This window comes from Lytechinus pictus, chromosome 7 (genome assembly GCF_037042905.1).
Source record: "Lytechinus pictus isolate F3 Inbred chromosome 7, Lp3.0, whole genome shotgun sequence".
NCBI classification, from domain to species: Eukaryota; Metazoa; Echinodermata; class Echinoidea; order Temnopleuroida; family Toxopneustidae; genus Lytechinus; species Lytechinus pictus.
Window position 1 is genome coordinate 5,531,229 of NC_087251.1, and position 27,231 is coordinate 5,558,459.

At 36.1% G+C, this 27,231-nt stretch overlaps 1 protein-coding gene across 1 annotated transcript; it reads right to left on the minus strand.

Annotated features, from left to right (window-relative positions):
* Positions 1-314: 314 nt before the first annotated feature.
* Positions 315-27,100, minus strand: LOC129264041 (neuronal acetylcholine receptor subunit alpha-10-like). Its single transcript, XM_064101742.1, has 8 exons — positions 26,957-27,100; positions 17,723-17,874; positions 16,560-16,604; positions 15,769-15,872; positions 8,566-8,746; positions 7,956-8,313; positions 6,113-6,338; positions 315-2,203 (listed from the first exon to the last, which is right to left on the minus strand). Exons 1-8 carry the CDS (start codon positions 27,021-27,023, stop codon positions 1,915-1,917), a joined length of 1,422 nt encoding a protein of 473 aa, XP_063957812.1. The 5' UTR covers positions 27,024-27,100; the 3' UTR covers positions 315-1,914.
* Positions 27,101-27,231: the final 131 nt, after the last annotated feature.

A 27,231-nucleotide genomic window follows, 5' to 3' on the forward strand; every position in this document is an offset into this window, starting at 1 on the left:
CGCCCTACAGGCGACCCCCATATCTCCGATCTGGTTTGATCATTTCACATTTCCTGGTGCTGGGTATATATAACTCTCTTGAGCCGAAGTCTTATCCAGGAATGACTTTATTCTCTCTTCTTATAATTACGTTTTTCTCTTCTCATAGAGTTTACTGATATGTTTTCTTCAATGTAAAACTAACACAAACATGTTAACATTACACTATGAATGTGGTCACTTTTTGCCAGGTTCACCCGTTCTATAGGTCTTTATCTTTCTTTCATTATGATACACTCTCTCATGAAATAAGCCTCAAACTAAATTCGATTACAATAAGATCAATGTCATGATATATTTTCATTTAATTTTACATATTTATAGGTAAATTTGAAAGGATATACCCGGTTCCCAAACGACATAACATCCCATGAACTTGAGCAATTAAGAGAATATTCATATTATATCAAAAAATGTGTGACCGAAATTAATCATAAATTATCAAGAGATACTCCCCCCCCCCCCCCCCCCCCTTCATCCATAAGCGACCCGAGATTCGTTTCCCTGATTATTTCACCCCGAGCTTCTTATGCTTAGAATATGAAAATTGTAAAAATCCTTTCTCCAAAATTATTTTATCAACAATTTATCCCATGATGAGTTAAGATAAACCATTTGCCAAACTTTGCAAAGTAGAAAATCTGTTATTTCAAGAATTTGCCTGTAGTTCAATTACATGTAGATTAATGAAATTAATATGAGATTAGATACAATGATGAGGAATCGAACGCTGAGGCAAACACTCATTGATTTTAACCAAACTCCAAAGTATGGACAAAGACTAATACCAAAATTTAAAATTACTCTCAGATTTTCCACGAATTGTATATCATTAATAATGAATTCTCTAAATTATCTAGACATTTTAAAAATATGTGTAAGTTTACCTAAGAGCAATATATAAGAAGAAAAACAATGTAAGTTGCCGATTGATTTGTCTCTCTTCTTTAAGTGAAACATTGTTTTTTACGTTCTACATTTTGAATATAATGGGAGTGTTTTAAAAGTTATACAAGAAAAATCAACATTAAAGCGTCGTGGCCTTGAAAAAACGGAAAGGAGGTCATATCATCTCAATGACTCGAAATTAAACGTATGACAAATCTTTTGAAAACTGAAAGAAATCTATTAGGATTATGGCGAGAATTCAATTTGATTTCCATATACTCTCATCGGTATCGAATTATACTCACAAAATGGATTAAAATGAAACTATTCAATTCAAGTATCAATTCTGTTGAGACGTATGGTTCTAAGATGTGGCATTTTACTCCGAAGGGTTGAGATCTTTTTATCTATAAATGTCAGGATAAAACGAGCAAAATACTCCGGATGCCTCCATGTTACTCCTCTCATCTATCATGTCTATCATTTAAAAAATCATACTCACTGCAAAGGACTTTCAGGAATCTTCAGTTAAATTATGAATTCATTAAGACCCTTTCTACGTTGATATAAAAATGATGAAAATATAATGAAGGTATACATTGTATTAAAAAGAATAAAATTTGTAATTAGTTTGGAAATGGCGATATTTTTTATAATTTAGCAATTTCTCAATGAGTTTTTACTTTCCAACCAAATAACCAAAGATACGATAACAACATAACAATGATAATATATACTGTATATATGCATTGAAAGAACTGAAAATGAATAATAGATGTGTAGTTTCACTCAAGAAATTGTGAAATTATGGTAAATATATATATATGTATATAAATGTGTGTGTGGGTGTGTGTGTGTATTGAATACGTGTTTTCACAGCTGTTTCAAAAACGGATATCGAATTCTCGTTTTTGTTGTCACATCATGGGCACTGACGAAGAGTGTGACTTTCTGATTTTGACTAACACTGACTAAGATCGGAATCAACTAGATTGTTGCAGATGGGTCAGCCGTCACATAGCCTATTAACATATAAAGACATGCACCAATGATTACTAAGAACTGGACCAATCCAAAGATCTTGTCGAAGACCAGGGCTGTCTCTCGCCACATCGTAGCATTCTTCTCGTAGGTGCTATCGATCGTTTCCTTTTCTAAAAATCCTCGTGGGAGTTGGCTATTTTCTACCGTCTGTTTCGTTGCTTTACCCTCTGGATGAGAAACGTCCGGGATTGGTTCCTGAGATGGTTTGCTATTGGGTGTGCTCCTTAGTGAACTGAAATTTAAAGAAAAATATGAGAAACCCCTAGATTAAAATTTTGCCTCGCTTACATGTTCCTGTGTCAATTGGCGCTTTACATTTACCCCAACTGTCATCATAAGGTAAGACAAAACATGCTCGTATACATGTACAAAAGCAGGTCAAATTGTTTGTTTATTCGAGGCCCTTTGATCATGATCATGATGATTCTGTCATGTAGCTGTATGTTTGAATTTGATAAAGATGTGAGTCATGATGTGAAAAAAAATTCACCTAGGGAGAAAAAGAGAGTATGGGAGTAAGAGTGAAATGCAGAAACCTCAATTAAATTCTTCTTGCTCTTTATGTACAATCTCCTCCGGCGACGGTTAAACATTCGAAAGACAAGAGGTGTTTAAGTATCCGTCAACTTTATCTCCTTAGTACAATTTTTAATTATTCATGTTCTTGGATTGAGACGAACTGCCTCAGGTCTTGCTTTTACATAAGCATACGATTTTGTCCTTCATCAGACATCGGCAAAGACAAAGGCATTTATTACGACATCGGAGAAAATATAATGAGTGAAACATGTCTGGATGGCGTCGTTATAAAATCAATCTTATACCGAACATAAGACAAGCAAATCTTTAAAATGTATATATATGTTTTTATTGTTGTGGGAGAAAAGGTTAGGCAGAATGAAAGTCTGTTTAAATAATAAGGAGGATGTTGGAGGACGTTGATAATGATTGTTTCAATATAATGGTTAATGTGCTTTAGTAAAACATCAATATCATCTACCAGTTCATGTCATTATTTCAATTTCATTGAAATTACATATAGTGAAGCAAATTATTGCTTCACTATATCTTAGAAAATTAGAATTCCTTTTCAGAAATTTCAGTGTGATCAAATTGTATTTGCCGGAGGAAAGATCGCAAGAAGGTAAATACATGTGCAGTCAGTGACGTAACTACGGGGAGGCCATCGGCTGGCCAAAAAAAAAACGGAGGAAAAGGAAAAAGAAGGAGAAACATAGTGGGGAAGAAGAAATTATATTATGTTTTTTTCGTAGCTTTATGAAACATAATTTGCTTAGGGCCTATGCGTTCATCATTCCTGGCTCTCGCATTGTCTGTTTAATGAGATATTACAATCCTGTTGTACTAAAACAGTTTTCAAGTCAATATACACCAAATATATTTCCTCGCACTTCGAGTTATCGTTATTTTTGGTAGTGACATATGCTTCTTTTACATGAATAATTAAAGTGATTGCCCCCTTTTCAGGTCTGAATATAAAACATGTCCAGTCTGGGCTTCCGTTTGCATTAGTGAATTGATGATGTCTGCTCTTCATGAATTCCAGCCCCAAAATAACCACTTTTGTGGTCTGAATATCCAAAATTTTCAGCTTGCGCTCGCATGATTTGGTTAGTGAAATACGTATGATCTCAGTGAATTCCTCTAGAAAACAAGCCTTAGAATGCCCCTCTTTAGGTGTGAATTTCAAAAATGTTCAGCTCGCGCTTCGCGCTCGCAATATTTGATTAGTGAGATACGTGTCATGTTCATGATTACAATGACTACAAAAAAGTGCTTTATGTGTGAAGGTGTAATTCTAACCAAACCAGCAAGCGATTGGGGCTCGCATTAGATGACTATGGTGATATATGTATGCTCTTCATGAATTCCTAAAAAATGTCCTTTAAATGTCCTGTTTGGGGTCAATATATACACAAATTTCAGCTCGCGCTTTGCGCTCGCATTGCTTGTTTAGTGAGACAGGTACGTATCATGATTACAAAAATATGCTTATATTGTCGTTTTATGTCTGAATATAAATTTTCAGTTCGCGCTTGCATTATTTGATCAGTGAGATTCATATCCATTTAATGGCATAGTCCTTAAATGTCTCTATTAGGTTAGTATACCTGGCAATTTCGCGCGCTTTGCGCGCCCACTAAGTGACTCATTTATGTTTACTGATGCCTCCCCCCAATGCCGTGACACACGGTACGCCACTGTGTACAGTTGTGTTAAAAAGTTAGTGAAACTCACCACAGAAAGCACTCCTTCATGCTGAGTGTTAAATGAAGACAATAACACTACAATATTTGGCAATCCAAGAGAAACAAACTGTATTGAATGTAACATTTTATCAAATGTCTTCACAATTAAACATTTACAAAAACATGGCAGAACTTGAACTTTTAAATAAATTATGTTCGTTTAATGGTAGGGTTCACTAGCTTTTGAGCACTACTATATGTGTACTGGGGAAACTGGTTACTTATTTTCCATTTTTCCAACAACAAAAAACCGTGGTTTGTGGCCTAAGGATGATTACTGAAAATGGCACTCTTTAATGATGGTAGAGGAAACTAACCTCAAAGAGATAGATATACCGTGATTGTCATAGGCTTGCGTGCTTTACAAGAAAGTAATAATTTTACATAAGTGATTTGAAATTTTATTTTTTCATAAAATGATTGAAAATACATCATGAATCTTAAAGACGAAAATAAGGAAAAGAACATATCATTTTAATATAAACGAAACATGTTTCGAGGTCCACACCTCATCATCCGCGTAAAATCAATGAAAAGAGTCACTGGTATTTGGGATATCAAGGTAATTTCAAGAATGTAGGAAGAATAGGAAGAATGGCGATTTAAAAAATGCGACCACCATATTCGATCTTTATGTCTCCGTCACAAATGCCATCATCTATACGATTTCGTAAAATCTTCTCAAGAAAGCCTTAAGGAAAAGGCTTTCGTTGGCCATTTGTAGACCTTCGCAGCCTGGTCACTGGTCTTTTCCAATATTTTTATTTTTAACTTCGTACAAAACCCTCTCTTCGTAAGGCACCGTAAGAACGCCGTAAGAACTACGCAAGATTTTGAAGGGTCGAGAAACAATTTTTGAAGCCTTAAATTCTTACGATGATCGTAAAAACACCTTGCTCTCTTGCGCCTTACGAACGGAGATTCTTACGGCGCTTTAAAAGTCGTTCACAAGGAACACCTAAGGCGTAGGTACACAATGTATGCAGTTGTTGGGTAAAAATCTTCTTACGACCATCTTGCGGAAACAGAAATCGTAAGATAGGAAGTAAAGCAAGGCCAATAGATGAGTATACGGCCTTTGCGTCATAAAACTATATAAATATATAAATTTATCACAGGGATTTTGCGAACAAAGAAAATGATGTGATAATGACATGCTTAAAAATCGAATCATTGTAACTTGAAAGTAAGAAAAATTTGCAAATTTTTTTCGAAAGAGATTTGAAAAAAGTAGCTGAGCTTTGCCGCACATGTCCATAGTCAATTTTACAGTCAAAATTGGATTTAGATTCATTTTGAATTCAGATTTCAATTCAAATATGATTCCCCACACACATTGATATGAATACAAAAAACATGTTTATAAGAAAAGCATGATATAGGATTGTCAAAAAAATTTAAGGGGAAGGCACAGAAATTTCCTAATAAGATCCCAGTTTTCCTCCTTTTTTTCTAAAATGCCAATCCTGTATTTTTGGTATGCTAAGCATTAAATTCCGTGTTCGTCGGTGACATGTACAAAAATATAATCAAGAAATTTTAATGAAATAAAATGGAAAACTGAGAAAATCGTAAGTTTCCATGGAGACTAGGCTTGTCAAATACAACAAACATGTTTGATGACAGATTTTCCACTTATGCGCAGATTTTCCACTTATCCTTAACTAGGATTTTGCTTTGATTTTTTTAATGGTTTCCACTTTATTTACGATTTTAGTTTATGGCACCTGAAAATTGTGTTTCAGTGAAATGACATGATTTCTGTGTTCTTCATGGATTCCATGCTTTGTTTTGTGGGTTTTTTTTTTCGTTTCTGGGTGGAGGAGAGTGATCAGCATACCTATATAGAGCTATACATCTACATTGCTCACATTTGATTAATGAAGGTGACTTGTGGTGCTTCTGACATCATAGCTTTTAGAGCTTCTTGCAACCTGACCCGACCAAAAATCAGAGTACAGCCACTGCAACGATAAATGATGTTTCTGATCCAACGAGGCAATGGTTTGTCACCACCATTATGATAGATTCGGAGGACGATCACAGAAAAGATAACCGATGCACATCCAAGAGCGATCATAATGAAGAAAAATGTAACTACATAGAAGGGGAAGAAAACAATAGTTTGAATTGTCATTTATTTTTTAAAGAATGCTGGTTAGCATGATTGATTATTTTTGGAAAATGACGTGTGGCACGACGCTGCCAGTCTTGCTTATGGCGTTTGATAGGTTACAGCAACGAGGGATGCACCCGTCTTTATACATGGAAGGGGCAAGGCCCATGGTTTGTTATGGGTTGACCTTTAGTGTTACCTCATTTTCATCTCTACTTATACACTACAACCACACCAGTGGTGCCACCAAGGGCACCGGGGGTATTTGCCATCACCCCCCCCCCCCCCGTTAGGAGCGTTGCCCCTCCCCCATATTTATGTTTAAACTGAACGAAAAAATGCATAGCAAATGCGCTCATGGCCATACATAAGAGGCAGGGGGCAGCCCCCCAAAAAAAAAATTTCGGAAAACTCTTCACAAAATTCACCAACAGTGTGCACAAAAATCGTTCAATTTCACTTCAGAAAATGCAATAGGGCCGTGATGACAAGCTCGGTCGCTTCGGTCCTTTGCTTTCGAATTTCTTCGAAAATGTTAACGCGTCTCCTGCCCCGCAGAATAAATGTGCGTGAGGCCATGAATGCGACTCTGCCCCCCCCCCCCCCATTTTGAAAATCCTGGTGCCACCACTGAACCACACCCACACCAACTCACATAATTTCCCATATCAATCCCATGCAGATAATGTAATGTCAAATGCAACGTTTGGACTATTGAATATCTTCCCAATTTCTATATATTTTTCTTTATATGAATAGGTGGTTAATTCAGATCTTTAATGATATATCTAATTTCACTGCTCGAGTCAAGCCATAAACAATTAAAAAACTCATTTCTATTCCAAATGCGTTCGCCTTGATCTCAAGCGTAAAATATCTGAGGTGACAGTGATTGAACGGGTGGGCATTCATAGCCATTCACACGAGGTTAGAAGAATACAAAGTCTTAATTCAACATTATGTGATAGGGCATTTCTATCTGTCGAAATATCCCTTCTTGCAAAAAAAAAATAAACTAAATTACGACTCTCTGGTTACAAATCACACTTTCCATTACGCACCAGAGTATTAAACGGCATATATCAAGATCAGATCCTCTCTTTACGGCAATAGCTATTAAATGGTTTGATATCCTGGCGAAATATTTGTTTTATACCTTGGTTCTATAGCCTATTTGGTCCACATATTTATCCTTCCTCCCGTCTTATATTTCATATATAAACGTATTGCTATATCCCATCCCATACTCTTATGATGCCATATAACACTCGCTCACAACACTGCATACTGTACTGCTGCAATGCTGTACCCAGGTTTAGCTTTGCCACATAGTACTGTAAAGTTGTTTGGCAGAAACACTTAAATGTCAAAAGAACTTTGGACTATAAACATGAAGAGAATGAAAACTATTTTGATTATTTTTCCTTTTATTTATATTTTTTATCTTTGCCTTTTTAAGAGCCTACTTGTAAAATTATATTGATAAAAAATTGACAAGTCACTTCCATGTTGGTTTTTTTTTACCACTAAAAATAACTTTTTCTTTACTCAACTCGATAGTCCTTTACTTTTTGATAATAAAGGTGAATTAGGATTACCGATGATGGACGTATTATCTCCAATGGGTGGCATACTATCTGCTACAAGCTGCTGAAAGAGGATGAGGGCTAGTAGATTACTGACTGCCAATGTCATCTTCTCGCCTGAAGCAGGATGAAGCCACGATACTGTTGCCATGAGCACGGTCAAGAGAACGGAAGGCAGGATGATGGTCTCTCGGAAGAATCTCGATTCTCTCCGGAGCCGAAGTGTGTAGATGACATGTGACCAAGGGTACTCACAGCAGATGTAAGATATACTGACGTTCTTAGCATTGAATGAAGAAGGATGCCAGATACCATTGCGTTGGTAGATGTCTTGCGTCGCGTCTTCACCTTCAGGGAACCGAAGCATCATCTGATGAAGAAGGAAAACATTATGGTAAATCTATGTAATAAATCTATGTTACACAGGCAGTTTGCTTAAAAAAAACAATTCATTTATCTACGCTGGTTCATCACAACACTGATATCACAGTTGTATAAACGACCACATCTACGAAATTTGTCTACACATCCTCACGAATAAGACAGCATGACTCGCGTCCTTCAAAACTGAAAAAGATGAAATATTTCAGAAAGTTTGTAGTTTGTTTGTTCCATTACTCACCATACTCTCGTCCATCGTCCACGGGAGAAAAGTAAGAGTGCATTCCTGGATATCGAAAGGAAAGAAACGAACATCGACCTTACAGGTTGTGGTGATAACGGCAGGGAAGTACCAGTTGACGGTTCCATCTGATGTGGCCGTTGCGTAGGTACTCGGAGAACTTATGAAATCTCGATCCACACTGCTTGGAAAGGGGGAAGCAAAGGAATGGTTTGGGGGTGATGACGGCAAAGGAAAAGGCAAAATATTTTGATGAGGTAAATATTATGTGAAAGCTCTGGTTATAAGAAGCAAAAATAAAGTGGAAGAGGGAATACTCTTTCTCTATTATTCATCTTTTAATTTATGTATGTGCTTGTTGTGTTTTGTCTCGGCTAACTCTTAATTTATCCAGAATTCTTTTCAGGAATTTGAACATTGGATAGATTATGACCTGTTTTTTTCCTGCGTTCTTCGAGATGTTCCTATCTTGAGCTTTGAAATTGGTAAATCTTCACATTCCCATGTACTCAAAACCTATTTTCTTCTTCTTACGACAAGGGATTTCCAATTTCCTTTTGTGGGTGGGATGCTAACGGAGCTTTACAGAATTGGTCTGGCAAAAGTTATGTGAGATCTTTTGGGGTCTGATCATATCAGTCTAAAGAGTGGGGGATGCAGACTAACACATATATTGTTCTCTGAGAAAGATTTTTTGTTTTGTTTTAGTTAGGGGGGGGGTCCGTGGCTTTTGGAGTCTAAATTTGTATTTCTTTTTAAAGGGGCCAGACATGGCGAAAAACAGTGACGAATTTATATATATATATAAATGTATACATTTATATATGTATATATATATATAAATCAAAGAGTTCTGCGTCGGCGGCATGATGTAGAAACAAAAGAAGACTTAATAGAAACGCCGTGAGGAGACATAATTTTACAAATTTTCGGTCATAGACCTTCTTCAGGGATGATTTTATTATTCAAAACAGGTTGCATCGATTGGTGATGATACCAACGCGCAATAAATACAATGCGCAACAACATAACGCGACAGGTGCATTGTTAGAAGATATTGTGACGTAATGAGTAAAGTCCAGGCAACTGTTATGATGTAGAGTCAAAACGGCAAAAGAGTCTATTGATTCATCGGTATAAGAAAGAAAACTTCACTTGGTTTCAGGCATTGGGAATGCGCGGAAAGACACATTCATTCCGTGGGGGGCGAGGGTCCCGAGACTGTAGATCAGGGGTGGTATTCTGAAAACGTTCTTATCTTTGTTCTTATCTTTTATCTTATCTCATTGAGATAAGAAGACGCTAAAATCATTGCAAATCGGTATTCTGAAAATCTTCTTAACGCGTTCTTATCTCTGTAAGGACTGCCTCCTTCTTATCTTCAACACGCCCATTTTTAGGATATTACCAATCAAAATGCGCTTTATATTGTCAGTTTAACCAATAGAAGCGTTCCTTATGTCAAGAGAATATCATGGGCACTGCGCGTACACTTTTTCTGGCGCATTGCGCGAAATAGGCATTTTACGCAATTACTGATTATTATTTCGAGACACGTGCACAATAAGGAAAGAAAGAAAGAAAGAAAGAAAGAAAGAAAGAAAGAAAGAAAGAAAGAAAGAAAGAAAGAAAGAAAGAAAGAAAGAAAGAAAGAAAAAAAGGGAGGGAGGGAGGGAGGGAGGGAGGGAGGGAGGGAGGGAGGGAGGGAGGAAGGAAGGAAGGAAGGAAGTAAAGAAAAAAAAGTAAATAAAGCAGGTACGAATAAAGAATAAAACAGGAAGAAAGAAAGTAAGTAGGTAAGAAGACAGAAAAGGGTCAGAATGAAGCAGAAAAAAACATGAAAGGAACAAAGCAGAAAATAAAAGAGTAAACGAAAGAAAGCAAGCAAAAAGAACTTAAATGACGAAAAGGAAAGAAAGAAATTTAAGTAAAAAAACGAAAAAGGACAAAAAAAATTAAAAGGATAAAATGAAGGAATAAAGAACTGAAAAAACAGAAAAATCGAGTGAAAGAAAAAAAGAAAGAGAAAAAGAAGGAATAAAAAATGTAAAAGGTGAAGGAAGAGAGAAAAAAGGAAAATGAAACAATGAAAGAGAAATTAAAGCAAAAATAAAGACTAAAGAAAGAAATCGAAAGAAAGGTTAATTCAAAGAAAGAAAGAAAAAAGAACGAAAAGGGAAAATAAGAAAGGAAGAAAGATGAAGAATAAATGAAACAAAGTAAAATAAGAATAAGGAACAGATTAAAAAATTCAAAAGAATAAAGCAATATATATAAATGAAGAATGATAGAAAGGAAGATAGACAGATAGAAAGGAAGAAAAAGTGAAAATAGATAAAGAAAGACAAAAGGATTTTAAAAAAGGTGAAAAACAAAATAAAGGGTGGATGAAATAAAGGATGGAAAGAATACATGTTATTACCAGTGGCCATCTTTTTTGAGCAAGAAAGAACGCGAACATCGTGAGATGTGATAACCCTCTAGCTATCTTAAATATTGTCATAAATATCGTGAAAGATAAGAAAGAGAAAAGATAAGAACGTTTTCAGAATACCACTTATCTTCATTTTGTTCTTATCTTTTTAGCGCACTTTTGTATTATGCGCGAGTAATACATTTACGCGCTCAGCATAGGATGTTTAGCAAGATAAGAAAAAGATAAGAACAAAAGATAAGAAAAAGATAAGAACGTTTTCAGAATACCAATTTGAGATCGTGACGTAGATAAGAACAAAATTAAGATAAGAACGTTTTCAGAATACCGCCCCAGCTTTTCTTCTTTGAGTTTGCGATCCGTCTCACGGTCGCAAGAGATGGCAACGCATACCTGTATATCGTTGATGGAATGTCCAGGTTGGTTGAAATGCGTTGCTACTGGCAGGCCAGGTGCGTTAAGTCGGATCGAACGCAGATGCTCTGTTACTCTGTCTGCCAGACGTCGTTTGGTCTCCCCGATGTAAAGCTTAGTGCAGCGAGAGCATCGTATAGCATAGACGACGTTTCTGGTGGTGCACTTGAAGGAGGCCTTGACGCGCCAAGTTCTTCTGGGTCATTGGATGACATCTCCCCTCATGACGTAGGGACGGGTATTGCATCTCGGCCTGCCTGACTAGTCGGCAATTTGGAACGAACGAGATGGTCACACAGAGAACGGTCTTTCCTATATGCCAAAAGTACGGGGTTATCTTCAAAGATCTCCTTGCAAGAAGGAGATGACAGGAGATGACAGGAACAGCTTGGCGTTGTTTTTGATAGATCTTGTAATGAGTGCAGACCTGGGATGATAAGTCATCACTAGTGGAACTCGACGACTCTTGTTGTTGTTTATCTTCCCAGTCAAAGCTTCGTCCTGCGAGATCAAACTAGACATTTGAATGGAGTGTTGAATGAGCTCCTCAGGGTAGCCTCTCTTCACGAAGAAATCACCCATCTCGGCAGCCCGTTGTTTAAAACGAGCATCATCGCTGCAGATTCTATGCAGCCTGGTCATCTGGGAGTAGGGGATCGCCTTCTTACAAGCCGCTGGATGGGATGAGTCATATTTCAAGTAGGAGTGAGAAGAAGTAGGTTTGTAGAAGACATCGGTAGAAAGACCTAAATCTTTGATAGAGATGGAGATGTCCAGGAAGTCCACACTGATGCTGGAGATACAATGCGTGAACTTAAGAGATGGATGGTAGTTGTTAGCATATGCGATGAAATCTTGAAGATCCTCCTCTGGGCCGGTGCTTATTCCAAGATAGTCATCTATGTATCGCTTAAACAAGACATGTTTAGGCCCATGATATGATTGCAGCATCTGTTCCTCCACGAACCCAACAAAAAGCATAAGGGCCCATTTTTGTTCCCATAGCCACACCTTTATGTTTTTTGTAGTAGCGTCCATCAAATTCGAAAGCTCACAAACGGAGAACTAGTTCAGCCAACCTTAGAAGGGTTTCCACACTCGGGGCATCATCGGGGGCATTGCGTTCCAAGAAGTAGCGGAGAGCCCTCAAACCGTCGTCTATGGGTATGTTAGTATAAAGAGATGAAATATCCATCGTGAAGAGGAGATGCTTTCCTTTTTCATCTAGAGTAACATCCCTTATGAGGCGAACAGCGTCAGAGGAGTCTTTCACGTACGTAGGAAGCTGAGTGACAAGAGGGGCTAGAATACTGTCCAAGTACTGACTGACGAGTTCAGTGGGGCAATTACACAATCGGTCTTCCAGGTGTGTTAGCTTTATGTATCTTAGGTAGTAAGTAAAAAGTAGAGCAACGTGGATTATCTTGAATGAGATTAGATGCATTCTTGGGCAGGTCGTCATTTTGTATCAACTCTTGTACTGTATCCTTGACCATGGCATGGTGCTCAGGAGTGGGAACAGTTTCGACTGGTTCATAGAATTCAGGATCAGACAATTGGCGTTCGCCCTAATGAATGTAGAGGTCACGTCTCCATACCACAATGGCTCCACCCTTGTCAGCTGGTTTGATGATATAATCCTTGTTATTACGTAAGGATTTGATGGTCTCACGATCAGATCGGGAAATGTTATGACTAACTTTTTTGTCAGCATTGAGAATGTCAGTCATGTCAGATCTGCACTTCGAGATGAAACTGTCAAGAGCTGGTAATTCTCCATCGGGTGGCGTCCAGGTAGACCGCCGTGGTTTTAGAGCAGCAAAAGGATCCGAATGACTATCATGGTCAGGTGTGCGAGTAGCTTCATTCTCAGGTCGATTGTAATGTGCTGATAGCTTCATACGTCTGGCAAACCTTTCGAAATCCTCTCGAGTCTGGAATTCATCAACACGTTCGGTAGTGGGGATAAAAGTTAGACCTTTCTTTAAGACAGATTTCTCATCATCAGATAATGGGAGATCAGGCGGAATAGTGACAACCAGTCTATCATCATCAGCAACCATACGTCTATCTACTTGAGGTGGCCGCAAGTCAAGGAGTTAACTGTTCTTGGCAGATTTAAGGGATAGGTAGTACTCACAGTTAGCTTCGGGTACGGGAGTGGTCAACGTCACTGCAAAGGTCCCCCAGTTCTGTTCCGAGACGCTCCATGCGGTTGTGATGAAAGTCAAAACTGCGGCGGTACGATTCCATGGTGATCCTCATCAAACGTCGTGAGCACAGGTTCAAGTTTTTCGTCAAGAATCTTTCCCCCAAGTTGTCCACATTCAGATGATTCTTAATGGAGAACCCTTTAGGCACCAGTTTTTCACGAAGGCAGGTGGATAAGAATTTAACGTGGCAGCAGAAGCGTGACTTTGAAAATAGAGAAGTGGCAAACAGGAAAGCTGTGGCGTGTATGTTGCGGGGATAGTCACACACAAAATGATTAAACTCTCTTCTCAGTTCAAGAAGCAAACGTTTTGGTCCAATCATGATGGTAATTTTGCAGAAAAGTAGTTTAATAATAGAAACGCCGTGAGGAGACATAATCTTCCAATTTTTTGGTCATAGACCTTCTTCAGAGATGATTTTATTATCCAAAACAGGTTGCATCAATTGGTGATGATACCAACGCGCAATAAATACAATGCGCAACAACATAACGCGACAGGTGCATTGTTAGAAGATATTGTGACGTAATGAGTAAAGTCATATATATATATATATATATATATATATATATATATATATATATATATATATATATATATATATATAATATATATATATATATAATATATATTAATGAGGCAAAGTGGTAATGCATTGTACTTAGTTCCAACAGTTTATTTTGAATTCCAAATTTTCGACGTTAAACATACCTCTTCCTCAGGGATACAATAAAGCTCACAGAGACAAGAACTGAAATAATAACATTCATGATTGTGGTAGTCATGGAACCGCGCACAAAACAGCATCACCATCATAATAATAATAAAAAAAGCATATTGGAGGCGCAGGCTGTAAAAATTATCGCGTGAGGATATCATTGTTTCGTAACAATCACTTATTATGACGCCACCACAATCATGAAAATGCAAGAATAGAAAGGATAAAGGCTTATTTATCAAGAAAATAAATTACGATAAAAGGAGGTGACAATGGCCTCCCAAATCACATCTTAATGCATTACCACTTTGCATTACCACAATGCATTACAACTTTGCCTCATTAATATATTCTATGTCCAACACGCGGAACGTAATATCGTTATATAATATATATATATATATTATTTATATAAATTGTGAGCGAAGCGTGAGAGCAAAAATTTGACCCTTTTTAAAACAACATATATTTTTGTGATAGATCTTGACAAGTTCTCTACAAATGTATTTTATATTTCCCCCGTTTTCCTTTCCTTTCCTTATTTTCCCCTTCTTTCTAGGTCATGAAAGTTTTTTTTGGGGGGGGGAGCCATGGCACCAAGCCCCATGACTATTATGCCAATTAGAGGCTAGTCCTTAAGAGTCAAATGTAAGCTTTACTTCTACAAAAAAATTAGATAATCATGAAAGAATTTATTATTTACATGTTCTTATTTCTTTTATTTAGGTACATTTCATTAATATGTCAAGAATAAATTTCGTCGTGAAATTTACGGCCAAGCACACTGAATGATTCAGTGATTGACGCAGCAACAACGACGGTTAGTTTCATAAATATCAGCGGTTCGTGTCAATGGGACAATAATTCATAGTCAAATAAATGTACATGTAAATTGACCAAAACTTGGAAGGGGACATATTTTGTTTGCCCTCTCAAACTCCAAAAAGCTTAGGTTTAAGAACGACAAAGACATCGTTCGAACTTTTCCTGATTGTCTGGGCAGGTTGCGAAAGGGACGCAGATTGCAAATTTTAAGTTATATGGCCCTGGTAAACATGATTGACGTGATTGTCATCCATTGCTTATACCAGCCATTACATTAAGGTTGATCCAACCTCCGACGCATTTAAAGTCTAAAATTATATTCTCTGTCATCATGATCATGAATGTCGGCACACAAACAGACCCAACGCATCAACCCTCACAATCACACACACCCACACCCACACTCACACATGCCCACGAACACATACAAATAATCCGTATAATTTGAATTTATCACCAAAGGTTATCACAATTATCAACTGACTTGATAGGGGATTCTACACTGTCACTTCTCGTACCGAAGTAACCATGGTAACGTGATATTGAAAAACCCGTTATGGTCTGTAAGAAACGGTTTCAGCATCACGTGATTTCCTTACTTTTCATCTAATGTTAGTTCAGGTAACCATATGTTCTTTGGAATCATTAGTAGAGTCCTGTTGTATCCGACAGGGTCCCACCGTAGGTACTCATCTACCCAAGTCTATGAAACGAAAAATAGAAGGATAACATAATATGATAAACATAGATTTAAAGGAAACCGTCGATTATTTGGGGGAAATTGCATTCGAAATTAAACAATCGAAATAACTGAAGAGCTTTGGCACTTTGAACTTGTTGATGCCCACTCATTCAGAAGCTCATGAAAGAATCAAAATCAACCCACATTATATATCCGCGTTTAGTTTTTTTTCTCCATCTTTTGCTTTAACTTTATAGTGGGTAGTGGATTGGTACTTGTTCTTTCTGTTTTAGTCTTTTGAAAAACGTCAGGATCACAACTCTATTTTAAGTTTGAATAAATAAATATAAATATATCAAATACAAAAAAAAATTATCATGGAAGCGAGAATCGGAAAAAAAAACTGTCACGCACATGTGATTATGGGGATTAGATGAGGGATGATACGAGCTAAGAAACAAGGAAATAGACTGATTATGCTCTTTTTATCCTTGATACCATGAGTAATTATGAGAATGCATTAGGGTAATCCATGCTATATTCGCATACATCCATACGTTAAAACAACATTTGGTGTATGGTGAAAAAAAAGACATTATTCAAATCGGCCATCGATAAAAATCTCATATTATGGTGTACTTTGCATGTTAATTACTGTTGTCAGTTACATATAATCTTCAAAGTAAATATAATAAGAATAGAACTTACCAATCTAACATAGATTAAGAGCGTGATAACTTGGTTGGTTTCGTCCTAGGATATAATGAGACGATTAAATTATTGAACTTAAGGAGTAATAAAAAATAGTTAAACAGAGAATAATTGAATTGATGAGGAATGAATAGGATATCGAGAGGAAGAAGGATGAATTAGAAGATTTAAAAACTATAAAGACAACACACAAAAAATCAGTTGAGGAAAATTGGAAGAAAGAGAGAAGAAAAAGGGAAAAGGGGATAAGATGGAGAAAGACAAATAGGGAAAGGAATTGCTTAACAGAATGATTTGGAGTTTCAGCACATTAAATTAATTTCACTTATTAAAGTAGCAAAGAGAATGCAGGATTTTTTATATTCTTTTATCATTCCCTCAATTAATATAGGGCATACCTTTGACGCGATAAGTTTTTAGAGTGAGGAAATATTTAAGATATTTTGCCAACTTAAATGAAAAAAAGAAGATATTTTGCCAGATATAGGATGAAGGAGATGTTTTGTAAATATATTAACAAAAGAGTATTTTATTAACAGAGATGGGACCATTGGACAGTATTTTGAAAATATCATTATTACAAAGCTACCACCACAATGGACATACAAACAGGACAAAGAGACAAACCCCTCGCTGCAAAGCCCTTTCTATATCAGCAACCGTACAAAGGACAAGAATTGTGTCAGTCTCGATAGAAATGACAGAGGGCGCTCATCCTCCCTGACTATTCAGAAACAATGAGTACATGCTCGCTCATTCTTTCTTCACAGTTTAATAAATTTTCATTACGGAAGATAAACTCGCAATGAACATTGTCCATACATTTTCACTAAAGTAGCACTCAATTACGATATATGTGAGGAGGTCACAGTTGCAAATCGAGGTGATATCCTTATAAATTTGTTTTGGGTCATCTGGATACAATTTAGAATTAATTCCTGGTTCGACGTAAAAACGATGATTTCATTGTGTTGGATTTGAATTCTAAACATTGAAATCAAATTCTAAACATTTTGCTGATATAGAAAATTGAAAATGAAGTCCTGCAATAATATAACATCACACTGTGAGTTCGTTGCCTATTGATAAGATACCTCATAAAACAGTATTCTTTTCTTCTTATTGGATTGTTTGAATTGACTAGAACTTTCTTAACTTACAAAAGATATGAGTTCTCTTAGCAATGCCCTGAAGAAGACTACAATTGGTTTTGAAGAGTTTCGTAAAGGACGGGCTGATATAGGACCGTAATCTGATAAAAGTTTCTCTGTCACATTCTTCTCTCCAGAATATCCTTCTCCCGCGTGACACACTGTATATTGACAAACAAATATTTGAACAATAATGGAATTAATGGTAACAACACAACAAGAAATAATCATAATTTAAGGTTTAGAAATGAAGGTGTCATGAGACATACTCATTATTGGTAGAAGGCCTTCATCTTTTCTTTCTTGGGTTACCACACAATCCTGCCCAATGATTCAATGAAGAACAGAAACACTGATCTTGATTTAGCATTGAAAACTTTCAAATTACTTGGAGTGTAACAATTTGCGAGGGTATTATATTAAGTGAACAGAGCTGTCGTGGTGCGTTGCAAGGTAAATGAGAATGAGAGGGTGATAGGGAGCTGATGCCTGACGAAGCCTAAAAATTGCATATTTATTTCAGAATGACATTTCCCACACGGCAAGTAACTTGTTAAGGCGGGAAAATGACATTAATACATGTGGCAGTGTAAGTACAGCCTCTCCCTCAAAAATATTAATAACACTTTAGATGGGTATAACATGAAAATTACAACCTTATATGGTTTATACCTTCACGTCCGTAAACTATGGTGGCCCTGAAGGGACATCGCAAATAGACCAAATTGCGAATATTCACGACGAAATTGGCGACGAAATTCACGACGTCGCCAATTTCGTCGTCAATTTGAATATTCACGACGTCGCCAATTTCGTCGCCAATTTGAATATTGACGACGAAATTCACGACATCGTGAATTTCGTTGCCAATTTCGTCGCGAATTATTCACGACGAAATTCACGACGTCGAGAATTTCGTCGCCAATTTCGTCGTGAATTTGTTTTGATTGCCTGGGCGGTATGTGGGTTGAAACCAATCCGTCTGCTGCTAATTCCTCCACTCACAACAGGGTCTACATTCATTTAGTCTTATGCAATTCTGTCCATTAACTTTTCGTCTAACAACCATATGGTCCAATAACCATTTGGTCCAGTCATCACTTCGTCTATGACAATTTCGTCTCATAACTAGTTGGTCTAATATCAATTTTATTTTATCCTTAATTTCGCCCAATTAACACTTAGTTCAATTAGACCAAATGGCATATGGAATAAATGGCTATTGGACCAACTTGGTTATTAGACGAAATGGCAGTTAGATCATGTGGATAGTGGACGAACTGATGGTAGACCAAAATGATAGCAGACGAGTTGGCATTAGACCAATTGAAAATAAACCATTGAAACGACAGAACGATGTCCACTGCTATCCATATGCATAGGCGGATCCTGGGGGGAGGGGGCCGAGGGGCCCGCCCCCTCCCCCTATTGGCGGAGCAAAAAAAAGGAAAAAAGGGAAGAAAGAAATTTTAAAAAGGAGGGAAAAGAGAGGAGAAAAAAAGAAGAGGTGGACGACGAGTGAAAAAAATAAGATGAGGGGAAGAAATGGAACTAAAAATAATCTTTCATGTCACTATATAAAATTTTCGCTCGCGCTTCGCGCTCACATTGCCTGTTAGGTGATTTTCATATCTTGTTCAATATGGAGTTTAAATATCAAGTTCGATCTTATTGCCATTTCGTCTAATAACCAAGTTGGTCCAATTGCCATTTATTCCATATGCCATTTGGTCTAATTGAACTAAGTGTTAATTGGGCGAAATTAAGGAAAATAAAATTGATATTAGACCAACTAGTTATGAGACGAAATGGTCATAGACGAACTGATGATTAGACGAAGTGATGACTGGACCAAATGGTTATTGGACCATATGGTTGTTAGGCGAAAAGTTAATTGCATTAGACTAAATGAATGTAGACCCTGTTATGAGTGGAGGAATTAGCAGCAGACGAATTGGTTTCAACCCGCATACCGCCCAGGCAAGCAAAACAAATTCACGACGAAATTGGCGACGAAATTCACGACGTCGTGAATTTCGTCGTGAATAATTGGCGACGAAATTGGCGACGAAATTCACGATGTCGTGAATTTCGTCGCCAATTTCGTCGTGAATTTTCAAATTGACGACGAAATTCACGACGAAATTGGCGACGTCGTGAATTTCGTCGCCAATTTCGTCGTGAATATTCGCAATTTGGTCTATTTGCAATGTCCCTTCAGGGCCACCATAGTAAACTGCAATTAATTTTCAACAATGGATGAAATTTTATGTGATATCGTCTAATAATCACATAAATATGAAAAAAAAATCATGACACATCAGGAAGCCTCTACATCCAAGTTTTGTATTAAGTGGTATGTGCAGTTTCGGCTAACAAGATTTGTTTTCTATTCGCTTTAAGCCACAGACTTAAATCAGCAAGGATTTTTTTTTCTTCATGACTTGAAGATGACCTATTCATTCATCTGATGAAATTCTGGCATATATGATAATACAGAGATGCATTTGATGAAACAGGGGTTCTGACCAGTGTTGGTTATCATCTTCACCAGGACACATAATATAACATAACATACCAACATTTTGATTGAATATTGGTTCAAAATAAAAACTGCAATTTTCAATAATTCATAATATAAAATTATTGTAGGGCGGCAATTCACCCCCGAGCATAGGGCTTTTGTGGTTCTAAGATAATTTGCTCAAACAAATCTAATTGCACATAAAGACCTAGAATTTCACCCCTACAAACTACAGATAAGGCTTGAAAAAAATACAGAGCTTTTCAAAGTGAGATCATGGATTAAAAAAAGAGAGTTTTATTCGTTTCCTTGTAGTAGTTAAGTATAAGTTTCTTAAATCTTAATTTTCTTTTAAATTAAAGAAAGGGCCCGCGAGATGTGGGTCCAAAATCTAAAAAATGAAAAAAAAGAGTGAATGAAGGCGTAATTTGACTACGCACTTCATTCAACGTAACTTGGATGGAGAGGTTTTCTGACTAGTGCTAAAAGAAGGTTCATAATATCTCTGTGTTCAATGAATCATATCACATAAAATTTAAGCCAGTTGTACAAAAACAAATGCCAGTTTAAGATTATAAAAATTATATGCAATATGATTTTGCATTTTTCACACTATACTCATTCAAAGTGCCATTAACATTTTTTGTGGGACACGCTGTAGCGTCCTAATCCAACTGATTCGGTATAGGTTCCCGATTAATATTGTAATTGCCAACTTATATACCTTTTTATCACTCATGAACTTTAATTAAGGTAAATTCGGCAATTAATATGGTAGAGAAAATGTTTGTTGTTAAATTATCAACTCACAAATTCTGATAAAAAAAATACAAAATAAGATTATACAGTCCATTTATCGACAAGAGGCCGGAAAAGAGGAATATTATAAGTCAATATAACAATATTTTTCATTTCTATGCTGCGGTTATTTACTTCAGCTATGTTTACCTCTGCCATTATTACCTCTGCCATTTTGGCTTATGCCATTTTAGCCTCTGCCAATTTTAACTCTACCATTTTTACATCAGCCATGTTTACATCCACTTTCTTTTCCTCATTTTTACTTCCGCCATTTTTACTCCTGTCATTTTTACCTGTGTAATTTTGCCTCTGACATGTTCATCTTTAATTACTTAAAAGACAAGTCCACCCCAACATAAAATGATTTGAATACAAAGTGAAAAACCACACTGAAAATCTCATCAAAATCGGATGTAAAATAAGATAATGATGACATTTCTAATTTTCGTTTAGTTTCCCAAAACAATTTTATGCACATCCTGGTCGGTATGCAAATGAGGGGACTGATGACGTTACTCACTATTTTTTTTATCATATGAAATATAAAATATTCTTATTTTCTCAAACCGACCAAGGCAAAAACGCGCACACAGCCGCACATTGATGCAAGATATTATCTTTCTATTCCATTTCATTCACTATTGCTTCAAAACTACTCCAGTTAGCCGACACGACCAATATCTACGCAATTAATTCAATTTTGTTGGCAGCGTCCATATAAAGTCCCTTCCATTATTCATTTTTTACTTCCTCTCACAAAACATTTGGATCATTGTAATTCATCATCACTGTCCTTGGAAATGCCTGCGCTCAATAATCCATTTTTTCTATCCTCTGTAATCAGTATCTGCATCGAATTCCATTATACAACAACCTCAAAAGCTCTAAATGCAACCGAATAATTTGGTTTATCATTGAGTGAACAATCCATGTCAAATAGAATTGCTAGGAGTATATGTTTTTCTTGTATTAATTTTTTACATAATTTTATTAATATTTGAATGAATGTATTATTCTTGATCATGGAATCATTTTTATTTATTTTTCATGTCATATTTTATACAAGGATCGAATATAATAATGAACCCAAACAGAAATCGATGTTATGAATTCATTATACTTTTATAAAACTACAAATGATGATTTAAGAAAAAAAATCGTTTGCCCTAAAAACATGTATGAAAGAGAATTTGTCCAGTATAAAAAGTGCAAGAAATCAACTGGCATGCGCTTGTAAAAGATAATGAAATATGAAGTGCACCCAAGCAAAAATCCTATATGTGAATAAATGGAGGAACATCTAGTAAGATGTAGCCATGATATGACTTTAAATCAGATATATTTTTATAAAGTGATACTTTTTGAAAGTTTTTGCTAAACTTCAGGAAACAGTTAAAATGCACAGCACAGGTGATATGCAAATAACGAAGCTGACCGACAATTTTGTATATATGATTGAAGTATTATGAAGCTGTTTATAAGTTACAGCAATCAGAACAGTCACGCTTTCATAGTCATAAAAAATATCGTTTCATAATATGGGGTACATTCAAATCAAAATTTATATAGTGATATAGATGTACAAAGAAAGAGTGAATGTGTGAAGCATTAGTTCCCTCATGTGCACTCTGCATAGGGTCAAGTCGAAGAAAAAAAATTAATGATATGAAGGTATTATGGGCGGTATGTTGATGATTAAGTCACATTGTGATGACATCAGGGAACAATTATTGTATGGCATTGCATGAGGTGCAAATGTTTTCTCGCTGAATAGAAATTAATCACAATTATTTTGTTTATATTAGTGTTAATTGGCATCAGTGGGAGGATGGAAATGTTAAATATCTTGGCCCATATTCTGAATTCAGGTTTAACTTAGACCACGGTCTAACTCTGTGCTAAAATTGTGGGTAATTCTATTTATAATTTATATTTTTTATATTTATCATTTTGTCTTCTTTTGCTTTCATAATGAATACAAATGCTTCAGTTATCATTCCCAGACAATTATGAACAATTTGGGTGTCATATCAGTTAAGAAAATAAGTGTGTACTGTTATTAGGGATCTGTGCATCAATTGGCTCTCCATAGTTAAACCACAACTTTAAACCATGCAGGGTTTAATTTAAACCTTAGTTTAGAATACGGGCCCTTATCTTACATGGGGAAGTGTGTATACAGAGTTTTGTAATCGAAAGGAAAAGGCGCTATATCAAATGACTATTAGATTGGATTATTACAATGAAAATTCACATTTCATTGTTCGAAATAAGAATTTCATTTTTATCCAAGTGATCGTGGACCCGGCTGCCAATATGTAGAGCCAAATCGTTGAACACCAAACAGGGTTGCAGCAGCTCCCATTTTGGGACCGTTACATAAAACTTTTGCAATAAAAAACTCCGGCAAATTTTTTGTCAGAGTTTTTTAGTGTGTATTTTTCAATGGCATAATTTTGTTTGCCAGAGTTTTTTATGGCAAAAGTTTTATGCAACGGGTCCCTTTTGTCTTTTGGTCTGACGCGGGTTTGAACTCCGCGGCGACCTCCCGGTTGTGAGACGGACGCTCTACCATCAGATCAAGCACATCGGTCTTCTCCCAATTAACATTCGATTGGTATTTGTATTGGTATTGATTTTCCATATCACATTTTTTTTAAGGTAAATTCTTGAGTGAGCATTGTAAAATAAAAAAATATAGTGAAATTGCTGGATAAGCCCACTCATAAGAACGCTGTTCTTTCATTGGCTTCATTTTTTAGTAGCTATCAAAACCGATTGTCTGATTAATGTAGGAATCAGGTCTGTTAGCAAATCTAGCATGACGACGGGAAAAAATCCTGAAAAGATCAGTGGCTATCATTATATTGTGTGGTTTTTTAAGCCATATATTACAATTACCTGAATTTGACGGTCCATTTCAGAAAATGCATGTAAGTTGTTAGTGCACTTTACACCTAGTAATGTAAGTCTGCTTGAGATCTACCATAACTTATAATGGAAAAATAGATCAAATTTGGGAAAAGTTAGGATATGATCAAGGAATCACTATGGCAGTGACATTGATATATGTAATTATGATTCCTGTTTATTGCTATTCAACAAATCCATTCAAATATATCCCGCAATAATTCATCAGTATTTTACGAAAGTCATGCTTTTTAACTTGCTCCAGACCCTTTTGTTCAAATTAAATAAGCCCCAAAACAATGCAGCACGTCATAAAATCACACTCTCACTAATAATAACATTTGCAATTAATAACTTTGAATAATTGATTTGGTCATTTATTTTGTAATTTGATTTTCCTCCGCGTGAGTAAAGGAAATATCCGAGGAACATCGCACCTCGCCCCCACCCCCCCCCCCCCCCCACACACAGACAAAACCCACCAGTACGGATAAAAAGAAATATCTCAAAAATAACCACTTTGTGTTATATCGATAGGGAATTCGAACTAACATGATATTGCCTGCCATCTTTTTTAATTCCATTTTTGTACATCCAATTCGGTGTAGGATTGATCGCATCAATAATGTTTATGCCATCCAAGAAGAGTGGATATCAGTAGATATTGTACAAATAATGTTCATCTCGCGACTCAATGGCATCACTGACTTAACCTGCAATCGATGATCGTTAAGTAAGTTCATTAGTCGTGAGATAATGCCAGACGGCGAAACAGCTGACCAAAAATTCTCCCCTAGATGTTTTCTAATGTATTAGCCATTAACGTCCTATATTTAGGTTGTTTGTCTAGATACTAAGAGCTTGAGACGGTCAATAATATGAAAACTCAAATATTGCGACTGAAATAAGATGAAACAGGATTAGTTCGTTCATGCCGTATGAGGGAACAAATATTATTTTTTCTTCTATTCAAATGGGACGAAATTTATTATTAAAGACATTATGTTCTATAACTAAAAAACGCTATTCATTTTGTCTAACAATACAAATAAACACGAAAACACGTGCAAGTATTGCATTTAAATCAAAGTGGGATCCTCATATTTGTCAAAAATTGAATTTTGTAATCAATATTTTACTAAAACCATCATGTTTAACCTTGGTATTAATTACCAACGATACACACTCTAATCTTTATCCTGAAATGGAACAAATAAAACAATCTTCTAAAAGTGAACACTTCTCGATGCTATAGCGCAAGCTTGAAGTTTTGGAAAATTGGCAATTATAATCAATTGATATTAAAATCTTACAAACCTTTTCTTGTGAAAATGTGAATATTGATTACACATCTTACACTCTACCCGTATGACGATTTTTTTTTTTTAAAGGGCAATTTGAGTATTGATCTTACAAATTTAGTGATTGAATATCAGAGAGCTACTGACAAAGATTTCATCCTGGAGTTTTGAACCCACTTCATACTGGTGAAGGGTTTTATATATAATTAAAGAAAAAGATATTACCAGATATTTTATTATGGGTACTGATATGAAGCATTTCAATTCATTTTAATGTAGGATGAAGTAGGGCTGCAGAATAAATTCCTTTCCCAAGGGCAAAAGTGTCATGGCCGTGGAAGGAACCCCGGAAGCGTCTTGTCAGACGCCGTAGACCACTCGACCGCGGCATCTCCACATACACACACCCTCCATAACACCCATCGGTATTATACACACTTACACACCCTCTCACCTACTCAAGCCCACACTCTCACACAACTACTCTATCCACTCCCCCACTTTTCTCCCTCTCACGAACATACATGACTGTACACACCCGCAGTCGCACACATACCTACATTTACCATACCAGTCCCAAACCGTTTACACCCTCAAACATATAAGCACATACATGTAAATACACCCGTTCTATCTGTGTCTCCCCCCACCCCCCAACTCTGTGTCTCTCTCATTTCCCATTGAAAATTTATCATATAGAATACACAGTCTAAGGAGCTTTGTAATTTTTTTACCCTTTTCACGATTATTTGTTTGACTAAAAAGGGACAATTTAATCATTTCTATGTGCGGGTATGTTGAAATCACCCCTCTCCCTCACAACACTTAATTCTTTTTTTCATCAATAGTTGAAGAAATGAATTGATTTCAACAGATGTGAAAGAAAATTTTATTCTTAATGACCCTTTTTAGATAGTGAAACTATTTATTATTTTATATTATTGGTAAATCAATTTATACCTTTAACAATGTTAGCTGTATTGTTGTCCATTTTCAAGACAAAAAAAATATCTCTTATCATTAAACACTTTGTATTAGGTCATTAAACAATATAATAAATAAAATTCGTGTAGCCATTCAACAAATTTTGAATAGCTTTGTCCCATTAATCAAAAAAGCAAAAGCAAAAATTATGAAAGTTTAGTGTAGCAGCTCTATTGATTTGAAATTTCCAAGCAACAATGAAGGTTTTGGTTATGGATTAACAAAATCAAAGTCGAGTAAAGGTTACAATGACAGAATTTAAACTCCGAGTATAATAGAGTCATGTTGTAAGAGTTCACATTTTCGATCTTTCATTTTGATCATCTTCAGGAACTGATCTAAATGAAGATGATCCGAATTAAAGATCGAAAATTACAACTATTACAATATGACTCTACTCTGAGTCTTTTTTGTTGTTGTCATTTTACTTAATGGAATGTGGTAATAACGTGTAAAGGTTAAGTAAACTAATACTAAAGAATGGTAATGTAGAAAGATGTTTTGTGGTACGCTTTTGTGTGTTTTAAACTGTCAAAATTATGTAATCAGCACTGGCCATTTCAGTTATCAAAGTCTCCATATTTTGACACATTATACTGATCAAAGTGAGGCAAGATTGTAGTTTTCTATTCAACAGAATCAAATGAGAAAGAAAATGACAGGTTTTCCAAATTGAAAATGAATATATAATTTAATTTGAATAAAAAAATATAAATGTCCTACCTGAGATGATTTGAAAGCTGATGACAATAGTGACAATTGAAATCCATGTCCATCGCAGATAATCCATAACGATTGTGGTTTGATACAAATTGTTTAGTGTTGATCAAATGCAGATAATCTTGTTTAAATGATCCGGAACACTGGTGTTGTATTTGAGACCGATGAGACTGACATCCAATAGACGGGTTGGGAGAAAAGCGGACTCGTCTCATTATATTGATGCGGGCAAGAGTAAAACGGCAGCAATTATTAATGAAAGTGCTCGATTTTTGTAT

Bases quoted from the DNA above. Each gene is read 5' to 3' on its own strand.
- LOC129264041 (XM_064101742.1), bottom strand. From the start codon at position 27,023: ATGGATTATCTGCGATGGACATGGATTTCAATTGTCACTATTGTCATC. The intron at 16,605-17,722 runs GTAAGTTAAGAA...ATTATATCCTAG, and splicing joins TAAGAGAACTCATATCTTTT to GACGAAACCAACCAAGTTAT. The intron at 6,339-7,955 runs GTAATCCTAATT...CCTTCTATGTAG, and splicing joins AGATAATACGTCCATCATCG to TTACATTTTTCTTCATTATG.